The sequence below is a fragment of the Strongylocentrotus purpuratus genome, unplaced genomic scaffold, assembly GCF_000002235.5.
Source record: "Strongylocentrotus purpuratus isolate Spur 01 unplaced genomic scaffold, Spur_5.0 spur5_scaffold_4, whole genome shotgun sequence".
NCBI lineage: Eukaryota > Metazoa > Echinodermata > Echinoidea > Camarodonta > Strongylocentrotidae > Strongylocentrotus > Strongylocentrotus purpuratus.
Window position 1 is genome coordinate 19,793,720 of NW_022145610.1, and position 15,228 is coordinate 19,808,947.

Consider the following 15,228-nt stretch of genomic DNA (forward strand, 5'->3'; position numbering starts at 1 on the left):
TTTTAATTTTTTTTGCGTACTTTCGGCGTAGAAACTTGACGCAGAAAGTACGCCTTTTTACGCAACACTACGCTACATGACTACGCAACAGTACGCTACCCTACGCCAAATCGACAAAGCAGTAAAAGCTTTCCACACAGTAAGCAACCATAAGCAAACCTGTACGCCAGCCTACGCATAACCTACGCAGGGACTATTTTCCCATTAATACGCAGCCTAATTTCTGCGTAGTCGGTACGCCACACTACGGAACTCTACGCAGTTCAAGTGGCTTAAAGAATAACTACCGGTACAGTTGGATCTTTTTTTTATTTTTTATATAAGGCCAAATTAAAAAAAAAACATGTTTAGCGTCCTGTTTTTCGACAAATGGGAAGGAGGGGGCCCTTTTTCTTTTTTTCTCTCAAAATGGCGGCTCCGTACATTTTCCCTGACATTCAAGCTATTTTTCAAGATGGCGGCCGACAATTTTTTTTTTTCTTTTTTAAAATCAGAAATACATTTTAGCGGTGCTTTTCATGTTTTTTTTCTTTCAAAAAAAAATAGGAGGCGGCCCCCAAAAAGGAAGCAGGCGGGGACGCTTTTTTTTTTTCTTTAAAAAAAAAATAGGAGGCGGCCCCCAAAAAAGAAGCGGGCGGGGACGCTAAACATGTATATTTTTTTAATGGCCTGAATGGCAAATAAAGTTCTTGGTGGTTTTAATTTAGACAGTCTCTGTATATCTATTTACACCCCCCGCCCCCCTCTAGAATCCCGCGGATTTCCGCGGGTCCTGCTAGTCTATAATAATAATGCGCTAAGGCTCCGCGGGGGGCGCGACGTCTCGGCGAGCCTTTGTATTCTATTGTTTTTTAATGAGATCGCCGACCCAAGTTGGTGCGGCTATCTCCTCCTGAACCCTCCCCTCGGGGTACCCGTGCCCGGTGCCATCGTCCGCGGGAGAGTCTACTCTAGCGAATTGGCTATACTCCGCCCGAGGTCCTCCTCCGTGTCGACGTCCAGGGCGAAAACAAACGCGACATGCATAATGCAGGATATGCGTGACGACAGAGATACCTCATGGATATTCAACATGACATCCGTAGACACACGACCGATGACTATCCACTCACATTAAGTTGCGTATTAAATGCTCTATGCAAAGGGCGGGATTACCGAGAGTAAAGCATCTTTCTATAGGATGTGCTTTGTTGTAGCTAGGATGTGCTTTGCATGGATTTGCATGTAGTAGCTGCACAAGAGATACACGGGGCTTCCCGTCGACGTCCAAACTTAGAGACCTATTTCCATCATGATTGCCGCGATTTTTATATAGTTTTCGTGAATGGAGGTATGAAATCAAAGCTTATTTTGTGATTATTACGGCCATGTGTACTCAATTTTGATTATCATTTTCTAAAGGGAAAGTTTTGACAAGAAAACCATTGGACTGACAATTCAGTCGCAAGCTAACTTCAGTCACCACACATCACAGTGCAGTAACTCGAGGAATCTCCAACACCGGCACCGGGCACCGCAGGCGTCCGAGGCCTGCGGCGCCTGTGTTTGAGCTTCGTGGAGTTACGCTGGAGTGTTATGTGTGTGAGTAGAGCTGAGCTGAGCTCGAGTCGAAGAGATTTGACACTTTGAAATTGTTATCTGTTGGTTTGCATCATTATTGCCGCGATTTCAATATAGTTTCGTGAATAGCTTTACGAAACCTGAGCTTAGAATTTATAGTAAAAGTATTACTAATGTCTACGTTTTTAAACGACTGTCTGATTTTCTTGTGAAAATTTTACTTTGAAAAATAATTATCGAAATTTATGGTCAGAAATAATCACAATCTAGGGTCTATTATGTTACAGTTCTTGCATCAAATCAATGCATGAAAACTTAGTTATTGAACTAGAAAAATGTTTTTTTTTTAAATAGGCAATTATGAAGAAGGAAACCTGAAACCCTGAGTTGAGTGTATATTTGTTTCAAGGGGCCATAAACCCCCAAAAGCTCGGGGGTTACGTTCTTCAAAGTTGGGGGGGGGGGAGAGATCAGATCGCAGCGAGTTGAGTGTATATACAATATAGGCGTGGGGTCCACGGGTTTCAAGGGGCCATAAACCCCCGAAAGCTCGGGGGTTTTAGGCGTTTAATTAGGGTCAGATGAGCATATTTTTAATACTTTATTTGTGACACTTGCGGGTCACTAATTGGCGTGGGGTCAATACGTAGAGTGGCGTAGTGTTGCTACCAACTACGCTGGCCTACGTTACTATATGCTGAGGGACAGAAAGGGGTACGCAAGATGAACGAAAACAAGTCAACATGTTTAATTTTTTTCGCGTACTTTCAGCGTAGAAACTTGACGCAGAAAGTACGCCTTTTTACGCAACACTATGCTACCCTACGCCAGATCGTCAAAGCATTAAAAGCTTTCCACACAGTAAGCAACCATATAAGCAAACCTGTACGCCAGCCTACGCATAACCTACGCAGGGACTATTTTCCCATTAATACGCAGCCTAATTTCTGCGTAGTCGGTACGCCACACTACGGAACTCTACGCAGTTCCAGTGGCTTAAAGAATAACTACCGGTACAGTTGGATCGTTTTTTTAATTTTTTTATATAAGGCCAAATTAAAAAAAAAACATGTTTAGCGTCCTGTTTTTTCTGAAAAATGGGAAGGAGGATCGAGGCCCTTTTTTTTTTTTTTTTTTTTTTTTCTTTCAAATGGCTGCTCCGTACATTTTCCCTGACATTCAGGCTATTTTTCAAGATGGCAGCCGACAATTTTTTTCTTTTCTTTTTTAAGATCAGAAATACATTTTAGCAGTGCTTTTCATGTTTTTTTTCTTAAAAAAAAAAAAAAAAAAAAAAAAAAAATCAAAAAAAAATTCAAAAAAAAAAAAAAATAGGAGAGGCGGCCCCCAGAAAGGAAGCGGGTGGGGACGCTGTTTTTTTTCTATAAAAATTTTTTTTAAAATAAAAAAAATTCAAAAAAATTTCAAAAAAAAAAAAATAGGAGGCGGCCCCCAAAAAGGAAACGGGCGGGGAAGCTGTTTAAAAAAAAAATAATAATATAGGAGGTGGCCCCCAAAAAAGAAGCGGGCGGGGACGCTAAACATGTATATTTTTTTAATGGCCTGAATGGCAAATAAAGTTCTTGGTGGTTTTAATTTAGACAGTCTCTATATATCTATTTACACCCCCCGCCCCCCTCTAGAATCCCGCGGATTTCCGCGGGTCCTGCTAGTCTATAATAGTAATACGCTAAGGCTCCGCGGGGGGGCATGACGTCTCCGCCGGCCTTTGTATTCTATTGTTTTTTAATGAGATCGCCGACCCAAGTTGGTGCGGCTATCTCCTCCTGAACCCTGCCCTCGGGGTACCCGTGCCCGGTGCCATCGTCCGCGGGAGAGTCTACTCTAGCGAATTGGCTATACTCCGCCCGAGGTCCTCCTCCGTGTCGACGTCCAGGGCCAAAACAGACGCGACATGCATAATGCAGGATATGCGTGACGACAGAGATACCCCATGGATATTCAACATTGCATCCGTAGACACACGACCGATGACCATCCACTCACATTAAGTTGCGTATTAAATGCACGACGCACAGGGTCGGGCTTACCCGAGTAAAGCATCTTTCTATAGGATATCCTTTGTATAGTAGCTGCACGGCCACAGAGATATACGAAGCTTCCCGTCCACGTCCAAACTTAGGGACCTATTTCCATCATTATTGCCGCGATTTTTATATAGTTTTCATGAATGGAGGTATGAAATGAAAGCTTATTTTGTGATTATTACGGCCATGCTACTAAATTTTGATTATCATTTTCTAAAGGAAAGTTTTCACAAGAAAACCATTGGACTGACAATTCAGTCGCAAGCTGCCTTCAGATCTACACACACATACATACAGTACACGGTGGTGCTGCGCTGTGTCGGCCGTGGGTAGCGTACGAAGGTGCGAAGTAACGCTAGGCTAGCGGCCTCATGAATAAACATGAGTACTTTGGCTGAGTGAGGTAGAGTCGAAGAGTATGGGGGGCCAAGCAGGCCAATAATCGTACAACTATACAATTACACATACGTCTATCCATTCATTGAAGAACCCGTCAACACAACAGCGTGCGGGCCGAAGTGCCATAATTTTGTCCACCGACTCTACGTCTACTCAGCCATATCTACAGTAAATTAAGAGAAAGCATTAATTTTAAATAAGGTTATGAATTGTACTCAACCAGAGAGAAGTATGTGACTTCATGCATTGCAAAACAGTTACGTAATGAGTAAAATCGTTTGGGGGGGGGGGGGGGGGGCGGGTGCAGAAAGAAAATCTGCATCACCATGCACCATTCATGCATGTTACATGCAGGCTCCAAGAAACGTTCTTCAAAGTGGGGGGGGGGGGGGGGGGGGGAGAGATCAGATCGCAGCGAGTTGAGTGTATAATATACATGTAGGCGTGGGGTCCACGGGTTTCAAGGGGCCATAACCCCCCGAAAGCTCAGGGGTTTTAGGCATTTAATTAGGGTCAGATGAGCATATTTTTAAAACTTTATTTGTGACACTGGCAGGTCACTAATTGACGTGGGGTCAATACGTAGTGTTGCGTAGTGTACCAACTATGCGTACTTTTTTTGCGTACTTTCGGCGTAGAAACTTGACGCAGAAAGTACGCCTTTTTACGCAACACTACGCTACATGCCTACGCTACAGTACGCTACCCTACGCCAGATCGACAAAGCAGTAAAAGCTTTCCACACAGTAAGCAACCATAAGCAAACCTGTACGCCAGCCTACGCATAACCTACGCAGGGACTTTTTTCCCATTAATACGCAGCCTAATTTCTGCGTAGTCAGTACGCCACACTACGGAACTCTACGCAGTTCCAGTGGCTTTAAGAATAACTACCGGTACAGTTGGATTGTTTTTTAATTTTTATATAAGGCCAAATTAAAAAAAACCATGCTTATAGCGTCCTGTTTTTTTGAAAAATGGGAAGGAGGCCCTTTTTTTTCTTTTTTTTTTCTTTCAAAATGGCCGCTCCGTACATTTTCCCTGACATTCGGGCTATTTTTCAAGATGGCGGCCGAAAATTTTTTTTTTCTTTTTTAAAATCAGAAATACATTTTAGCAGTGCTTTTCATGTTTTTTTTCTTTCAAAAAAAATTCAAAAATAAAAAAATTCAAAAAAAAAAAAAAATAGGAGGCGGCCCCCAAAAAGGAAGCGGGCGGGGACGCTGTTTTTTTTCTTTCAAAAAAAAAAATAAAAATAGGAGGCGTCCTCAAAAAGGAAGCGGGCGGGGACGCTTAACATGTATATTTTTTAATGGCCTGAATGGCAAATAAAGTTGTTGGTGGTTTCAATTTAGACAGTAACTATACTATTTACACCCCCGCCCCCTCTAGAATCCCGCGGATTTCCGCGGGTCCTGCTAGTCTATAATAATAATACGCTAAGGTTCCGCGGGGGGCGCGACGTCTCCGCGAGCCTTTGTATTCTATTGTTTTATAATGAGATCGCCGACCGAAGTTGGTGCAGCTATCTCCTCCTGAACCCTCCCCTCGGGGTACCCGTGCCCGGTGCCATCGTCCGCGGGAGAGTCTACTCTGTGGAATTGGCTATACTCCGCCCGAGGTCCTCCTCCGTGTCGACGTCCAGGGCGAAAACAGACGCGATATGCATAATGCAGGATATGCGTGACGACAGAGATACCTCATGGATATTCAACATAACATCCGTAGACACACGACCGATGACTATCCACTCACATTAAGTTGCGTATTAAATGCACTATGCACAGGGTCGGGATTACCCGAGTAAAGCATCCTTCTATAGGATATCCTTTGTAGTAGCTGCACAAGCCACAGAGATACGCACGAAGCTTCCCGTCCCCGTCCAAACTTAGGGACCTATTTCCATCATTATTGCCGCGATTTTTATATAGTTTTCGTGAATGGAGGTATGAAATGAAAGCTTATGTTGTGATTACTACGGCCATACATACTAAATTTTGATTATCATTTTCTAAAGGAAAGTTTTCACAAGAAAACCATTGGACTGACAGTTCAGTCGCACGCTGCCTTCAGTCAACACACAGTGCATTGCTGCTGTGCAGGGCCCTGTGCAGTGTGTGTGAATTCAGCTGAGCTGAGCTCGAGTCGAAGAGATTCGACACTTTGAAATTGTTATCTGTTGGTTTGCATCATTATTGCCGCGATTTCAATATAGTATCGTGAATAGATTTACGAAACCTGAGCTTAGAATTAGTAAAAGTATTACTAATGTCTACGTTTTTAAACGACTGTCTGATTTTCTTGTGAAAATTTTACTTTGAAAAATGATTATCGAAATTCATGGTCAGAAATAATCACGATCTAGGGTCTATTATGTTACAGTTCTTGCATCAAATCAATGCATGAAATCTTAGTTATTGAACTAGAATTTTTTTTTTTTTTTTTTTTTTTTTTAAATAGGCAATTATGAAGTAGGAAGCCTGAAACCTGTCCTTAGCCTACTAAACAAATCTCAACAAAGTGTAGGCCTATCCTTTTATGAATTAATGAAAAAGTAGCCCCAGAAAAAAGAGCCCCCGAAAGTTGAAAAAGTAGCCCCCGAAAATTTCCCAAAAATTTGAAATGGAGCCCCTGAAATGAAAAACTTAATTTTTTGCCTGCGCCCCCCTCTAGAATCCCTTGGATTTCCACGGTTCCTGAGTTGAGTGTATATATAATATAGGCGTGGGGTCCACGGGTTTCAAGGGGCAATAAACCCCCAAAAGCTCGGGGGTTACGTTCTGCAAAGTTGGGGGGGGGGGGAGAGATCAGATCGCAGCGAGTTGAGTGTATATATAATGTAGGCGTGGGGTCCACAGGTTTCAAGGGGCCATAAACCCCCGAAAGCTCGGGGGGGGGTTAGGCGTTTAATTAGGGTCAGATAAGCATATTTTTAATACTTTATTTGTGACACTTGCGGGTCACTAATTGGCGTGGGGTCAATACGTAGAGTTGCGTAGTGTTGCGTACCAACTACGCTGGCCTACGTTACTATATGCTGAGGGACGGAAAGGGGTACGCAAGATGAACGAAAACAATTCAACATGTTTAATTTTTTTTGCGTACTTTCGGCGTAGAAACTCGACGCAGAAAGTACGCCTTTTTACGCAACACTACGCTACATGCCTACGCAACAGTACGCTACCCTACGCCAGATCGACAAAGCAGTAAAAGCTTTCCACACAGTAAGCAACCATAAGCAAACCTGTACGCCAGCCTACGCATAACCTACGCAGGGACTATTTTCCCATTAATACGCAGCCTAATTTCTGCATAGTCGGTACGCCACACTACGGAACTCTACGCAGTTCCAGTGGCTTAAAGAATAACTACTGGTACAGTTGGATCGTTTTTTTAATTTTTATATAAGGCCAAATTTTTAAAAAAACATGTTTAGCGTCCTGTTTTTTCGAAAAATGGGGAGGAGGAGGCCCTTTTTTTTTTTTTTTTTCAAAATGGCCGCTCCGTACATTTTCCCTGACATTCGGGCTATTTTTCAAGATGGCGGCCGACAATTTTTTTTTTTTTTTTTTTAAATCAGAAATACATTTTAGCTGTACTTTTCATGTTTTTTTTCTTTCAAAAAAAAAAAATAAATTAAAAAAAAAAAAAAAAAAAAAAAAAATAGGAGGCGGCCCCCAAAAAGGAAGCGGGCGGGGACGCTAAACATGTATATTTTCTTAATGGCCTGAATGGCAAATAAAGTTCTTGGCGGTTTTAATTTAGACAGTCTCTATATATCTATTTACACCCCCGCCCCCCTCTAGAATCCCGCGGATTTCCGCGGGTCCTGCTAGTAGATATAATAATTTACCAAATATATCAATTCGTCTCTGTTTTCACGAAGTGACGGTAGTGAAAAAAAATTGCATTCACTTTGCGTTACGATTTTCCTCACTACCGTCACTTCGTGAAAACAAGGACGAATTAGTAGGCGGCCCTCAGCAGATTTGGTATCATCACGTATTACTCCATTTATTATTATCCATTTCATTATTTGAGAGGGGGGCGTTCCAAACTGGTCTATACCTGTAAGAAGATCAAGGTAGCATATAAGGACTTTAGCACTAACCTGATGGCTGATTCACAAGTAAGAGCAGGTCATCGTTAGATGGGAATGTCTCATTGGATCTCCGGCAGAACCAGCTGAAAAGAAGACCGTCTTGATTTCCATCGACATCTGGATCCTTAGACAATGAACCATCCATATAAATGTCACGATACCAGCCTGTTAAAAATGAAATGAGAATTTATGATAATTTAGTCAAGCATCCATGGACAATGCAAATGCAGTGTTTTGTTTGTCAAACACTATCATTGGACATCTGATTTCCCTGATTAACATGCTGTTGTATGATAGAAAAAGTTATTTTCCTTTCATGAAGCATGCAGTAGAGTCTCACCTACATGTACATTGTAAATTCAAAGTACACTGTAGGCAGCAAAGGTAAAATTATTCTTCTCGGGCTGAAAAATAAACATACATACAGTACATGTTAGTACCAGTAACCTCCCAAACTTCTATAAGTCAAGTTTTTCAGGTAAATCAAAAATGATAACAGAAGTTGTTTAGGTGACTTTTGTAATTGAAATTATCACCATTTACATCAATACTGTTCCATGTGAGCTACACATTAATTTCATTAATGTGTATTTCATTACTTTCTACTAAACAATCTGGGCCCTGTTTAATAAAACTTGTTATCCATGACAACTGTTTATTATAAGCTCCTGAAATTGTGACACCTGAATAGCCGAGAGCTAATTTGTCATTGAATTTTATCATTTGTTAATGATAAGAAGTTTTAAGAAACAAGGCCTGGAAGCGTTGAGTAAAATAGTTGACAGACACTCACCAATAGCTCTCGAGCTACCCCCATTGATGACAGCATAAAGAGGAGACTCTACCACTCTGATATAAGTCTGATCATTCTTGTTCACACCTACAGATCCATCTCTTAAGTTAATAGTGACATGAAGTCTGAACACATACGTTCCATATTCCAGTGTGAATGCAGGTACATAGAGTGTTGTGAGATCAGTCCTGATTGAAGCCGGTAGCTGATAAAGGTTCTCATCCACTGGCACTGTGAATACATCATTGAGCTTGAATACCAGCCACTCATAATGAGTACTTGCAGCCATGACACAGTCTATGTTGACTTCTGCAGCAAACTGAAATCTTTTCTGTCGATGATATTGTTTCGCCAAGCTGTAGCTGCTTTCACCATCCAATATATGCATGTTGGGTAAAAAGCAGGGTGAGGCTTGGACAAATGCATCAGACATTGCATGCCTGATGGAGACTGCATCGGAAGCAGAAGCAGTAGCAGTATACGATCCAGCCGAAACGTACGTGTGCTCCACTCTGACTGAAAAGTACTCCCTGGGATTGAAAGGCAAGTCAAGGTCAGAAGGAATGTACATGGTGACATTTTCTTGGATCCGGGGTTCCTGGAGAGTTTCTGAGGTTCCGTCTCCATAATCTAAGGCAAATAAAGAGTTTGATCCAAGCTGGTAGGAGAAGAGGACAAATGTAACTGCATCTGCTTCCATGACGGGTCCATCGTTGATGAGATATATTCCTGTAATGCTCTCCAGGACGGTCACATTCGTGCTAGCTCTGCCACTGGAAAATGCATTTGTGGCATAGACCTCAATATCATAGACCCCTTCTGCATTGAATTCATACAGTATAGTGGGGTTGGTTGAGCTAAAGAGATATCCCCCTACATTCCATTCACACAGCTCTATGGTCCCTTTCAGAGGTTGAGCAGTCAATATCACAGGAAATTCTATTGGTAGGATGGCAGTCCAAGTCCCATCCTCACCTTATCATGAGAAAAAAAAATCAAAATCAGGCAATGTGCATTAAACGATCAATGTTAATACCTGAAAAATTTGTTTGTGTGCCCAATGTTTACAATGTGTAGCTTGCATTGTTACACCATGGACCTACTACGAATGGACTTTTGATGGCGAGAGTAGTCAAACTAATGATAGCTACCATACCTGTTCTTATGTCTTACTTTACTCTCAATTTGTTTAAGGTCTGACTGCGAAGCTGCGGCATGTTCTAATAGGCTTCGATAAGGGCCGGGCCTTTGGTCCAATGAGACCTGCCGCAATTTGGCCGCCCTCTATCAGCGGAGTCGCTTAATTCACACAATACATTATTGGTATCATGGAACATTTACAATACGGACAAGCACAGCGAAATAAATAATAATTGTGAGTGAATACAGCGCTGAAAGCAATGACAGAATGAAATAACAGGCGCGAGACAAAAATATATTTGCTTATGCTACGTCTGCATTTTGCTTATACTATTTAAGACTAGGTTCTTAACGATTTGTAGGAGCAGCGAACAACCCAAAATTACGCGCCTGCAAGGATCGCTGTAGGCGCCGCTCATGCAAGATTGCGCAAGTGATCACATCCAGCTGTCAGATCGGGGTGGGACCACACAATGGGTTTTTGGATCGGCGCAAAATTTAAACCTATAGCGGTGGAGCTCATACTGTACATGTAGGTTCCAAGGGACTGCTTCGTTGAATGTCCATTCATAGTAGCTAGGTCCATGGTATTATGCAGAATAGGGACTCTTAGTCCACTTGGCTCAGTATTTAACCACATTTCACATTTTCTCATATACAATAACTTTATTTAAAAAAGATATATCTATCTTTTAGACAGTAAGGGATGGTTTTGGGTTTTCTGTGCAATATGTTTACATCTACTTTAGATATCAATATGTTTTATCAAAAGGAGTTAAAAGGAGCCAAAAGTAGCCAAAAGGAGTAAACTGAAGTTATTGCAACCTAAAATTATTTTAGTTCCATGCAGTACGTATCTTCCAATCTTTCTACACTGTAGGTGATATTTGTGTACGATATCACTTCTATATCTGCTTTTATATATTTGGGCAAAATCCACATGAAACGCATGTACTCTGATGTACAAGGCTATAATTGTTGTATACATTTTATTAGAATTTTTTTGTCTTACCTGAGAAGCTATCTATTGCGAGATCTTCAATATCTTCCAACACAGCAACGTACCATTCGTAATGAACACTGCTCACATAATTGTAGAGAAAAAGCTGGACTGTGTACAAATCTGGGACGGCATATAGGTGGTTGAAAGTCAAATTTCTGTAGTCTGGCTCAGATGGAATTGGTTCCCACCATTCTGATAAATTGATGACAAAAATGTGAATTGTGCAATTCAGGCTAGTTAACAAGATTTTGAAGAAAAAGAAAGACTATTCATATTGAACACACAATTAATAACCTTAGAAATCACAAAAATTATAAATGGGCATTTAATGGTGTTGGCCAAAATATACAGTCATTCTAATGTAATGTAAAGTAGATGTACACATTCCATCTTGTTTATAGCATTACTGTAAATTGGAGGGACCATATGACATAAACAGTAATACTGGGATCTCATGCAAATTTCACTGAGTCAGATTGGGAAAATGTCACCACTATTTCAGTAGGGACTGCTGGAGGAGCAAAGGTAAATTTAATTAAAAAAATTCTCTGATGGTACTGGTAATCTTCCAAGATGTATACATACAGTTTATATCTGAGTTTGTCCAGCACTGACTTACATCAGTTACAGACAAATATTTAAGGGCTAACTCCCCAAGATCACAGAGAATTGAAAAGAGTTGGGGAGGGGGGGGGGGGGGGATTGGGGGTGCAAGTGTGCTCGACCTCCTAATACAATACGTCCATTAGATATTAAATGCTGGAAAAGGTCACCAACCTATAGTTCCATCTCCATAATCTATGTCACCGTGAATGTCAGTGGGTATTCCATCACTTGTATAGTTAACAAACATCTGAAGTGTATCCTCCAGGGGATAGTGAAGTGGTGCATTGAGGGATATATCCAGCGTAGTGATAGGGTTTTCAACGATGATGGTGGTATACTCTGAAGCCTCGTTAATCTCATGGTACATAGTTGCTCTCAGAGTATAGTTTCCTGTGTTCCAAATAAGTTACATACAAGATTTGTATTAATTACTTTCATTATTTATTTGCATACTCTAAAAACTTTCTAATTATGAAAATCATACCGGTAAGCTTTTAAAATTTGGAAAATACATTTTATAATGTTCTTATACAATTACCATGGTATACAATGAATAAAAGACAACATTAAACACACAAAAGAGCAAGTGAAATGTACTATGTAGCTTTTCTTATAGGAATTGGACAAAATAAAAATAGAAGTTAGGATGTCTTCTTTACCTGGCTTCGAAATAAACAACCACACTTCATCCACTTCATCTGGGCTTCTAGCTTGGCGGTAGGAATCAAAGTAGAATTCTAGTTCAAACGTATCTTCATTATAGGCACTCCATTCAATGAGAGCAGGCCAACCAGACTCCGCAGCAAGAGAGCCAATGAAAGGATTGTTGGTCTGAACGAAATACTCACTGATATAAAACACCATTCCTGTAATCTGGTGAACGAAATGAACAAAACACAATTAACATATAACATCCAACAGACCAATTCATACATTTCCCTCTTCATCTCTTAAAAATGAATCTATTACCGTCTATATAAGTCTCCAAGCACTATACAAAACAAATTTGCTTGCACTACCAGAATGAAATCTTACAAAATCTCTGTGTATACTTTTTTCCAATATAATCTCTTCATTATTATCTTATAATAAAACTTTTGATTGGTACTAGAAAATCAAAGACATAGTTTTAAGCTTTCTATCTGGCACTTATCATTCGGATTAGGGTTGGCATATTTCCCGCTTCGGCGGCTTATTTTCCGGACGTTGGGAATAAGCGGTATTTACTGGTATTTACCGCTTTTTACCGGTATTTACCACTTTTTACCGGGAAATATATTTTTCCACTCACTTGTTCATAGGGATTGTCCAATTTTGAACATAATAACAATGTTGGTGAGTATGGTTGCTCTTGTGTGTACTATTTGTGTGTGTGTGTGTTTGTTTGTGTGTTTGTCTATGTCTGTAATTATGTAATGCTGGAAAAAAATACAGGAAAAAGATACCAAATATACACCTAATCTAGATATGTTGTTCTTCATTAAAGGGAACCAAAACCTTCATACTAAGTTACTTTTATTGTAAAGTTTAAGATATTTGAATAAAATCAGTGAAAAATTGAACAAAATCGGGCAAGGAACCTTTTGTACATCAAATTTCACAATTCTTTCGTTTTTTCCTATTTATTTGTGTGCTTGATCGGATTTCATAACATGTGAAGTAGAATATCATTTTGCATTCTATTATCTCAACCACAAGAAAGAAGGAAAAACATGAAATTTGATGTACAAAAGGCATGGAGAGTTGTCCACAAATGATGTCATCTAGTGATTTAAAAAAGCTTTAATTTCCTTATTCCTTGCCCAATTTTGTTCAAATTTTCACTGATTTTATTCAAATATCTTAAACTTTACAATAAAAGTAACTTGTATGAATGTTTTGGTTCCCAGTTGCTAATTACCATATTCATGAATACCTATTAATTAGCATGTGAACAAAATGCCATTTGGGTGTGTACATGTATGCAGTGAGGATTTTATAAATCTGTTTGTGTGTTTCTACTATGAGTATTGTGCTGCTAATTATTTCAGAACAATATTTTCAGTTATGAGGCTAAAAACAAGTAAAATTATGAATAAATAGAGAATTAAAATCATATTTCCTGTTTTTTACATATTTACCGGACGCGCATCTTATTTACCGGACGGTATTTACCGCCGGTAATTACCGCCACCGGTATTTACCACCCAACCCTGGATATGAATAGCCTGAATGAAAGTTTTCTTTTTAAAAATGACAAAACTTTAAAAATGAATAGTATAGTGTACCTCCTCTGCTTACTTCTTTTGATAAAAATCCACTTCTTGATCATCCATCAATAATTATATAATATTGGATGGCTTTGAGTGTGATACAAGAATATATTGCTTGAGATATGACAATATCGGACGAGTCTTAGCGAGAGCAATATATTCTTTTATCACACAAAAACAAAGCCATACAATATTATCATTATCATTATTATCTTTAATAGTCTGCCAAGTGAAATAATTTTTTTTGACTGAATGTGGCTTTGTTTTTGTGTGATATTGCGATGATATCGATATCGATAGTTGACGTTATTGTATGAATGAGCAAAACAAAAACAATACTGGTCAGACATCAGAGTACTGCGCTAAAGATATTGAATACACTGATTTATTATACCACTTGGAACCCATATATAGATAATAATGAATTATACTTACTAGTTCCACAAACTTGATTTGTGACTCACAATACACTGCTGTATTGTTAATCTCACTGTAAACAGTCACAGACACATTGTGTGGTCCTAATCCAATGATGTTTTGAAGTTCCATGGGAAATGGTAAAGTGTCCAAGAGCACCGCATACAGGTCATCATTTTGCAGTGCACCATAGGAGAATACCTCATCAAAGACCGGGTAACCATCAAGTTCCATATAATAATACAATGGATCTGGAAACTCATGGTGATTGAAGATCAAAAGATCTGACTCTCCAAGGATGTAAATGTCATAGTTATAGGTCAGATTCACACTTCTATAGGAACATATTTCATAATATATCTCAGAATAGACCAAAACTTCTGAGAAGTGGGCTTCCAGTTGGCCTGCCATACAACAGTTTGTTAAAATGTTGTATGCAGCTGGTTGTGTATATTTGTGTATTAGCGGTTCCTGAAGATCAGTGGCATTTGCAATGTAGATAATGTTGTCATTGAAGTCCCAGTAGCACTCAAAGAAAAATGGAAAGTCTGTCCAGAAGGCAATTTCAAATGTTTGATTCACTTCCAAAAGAGAGGGGATGCTCACTGTAAACAAATCTGAGGGGGAGAGAAAACATGGAGAAAATGTCATAAAATCATGGAGCTACAATCGAATACCATTTGGATCTACAAACCTTATTTTCTACAACTTAGATAAACAAAAATAAACACTCTAAAAAGATACAAACACCAACAATAAAAGCAGTGTTGATATCAATCTAGTACTTCAATGTTAAATGGAGAAAAAAAAAATTCAAAAATGAATCTTACTCTTTCAGTGATAAGAAAAGCTCCATATTTGTTAAAATGTTTTCAAACACCCGTTTTCAAAAGCCTTTGAATAGATTT

At 39.6% G+C, this 15,228-nt stretch overlaps 1 protein-coding gene across 1 annotated transcript in view; it reads right to left on the bottom strand.

The window, feature by feature from the left end:
• The window catches only part of LOC414744 (receptor for egg jelly 4), a 53,560-nt gene extending 38,574 nt beyond the window's left edge, over positions 1 to 14,986 (bottom strand). The window contains exons 1-6 of the mRNA XM_030997532.1: positions 14,339 to 14,986; positions 12,311 to 12,524; positions 11,823 to 12,041; positions 11,055 to 11,237; positions 8,903 to 9,877; positions 8,119 to 8,274 (exon numbers count right to left, since the gene is read on the bottom strand). Of these exons, the coding sequence (XP_030853392.1) occupies positions 8,119 to 8,274; positions 8,903 to 9,877; positions 11,055 to 11,237; positions 11,823 to 12,041; positions 12,311 to 12,524; positions 14,339 to 14,971 (2,380 nt within the window). The 5' untranslated portion in view covers positions 14,972 to 14,986. The remainder of the gene's footprint in view (positions 1 to 8,118; positions 8,275 to 8,902; positions 9,878 to 11,054; positions 11,238 to 11,822; positions 12,042 to 12,310; positions 12,525 to 14,338) is intronic.
• Between the last annotated feature and the right edge of the window lie 242 nt (positions 14,987 to 15,228).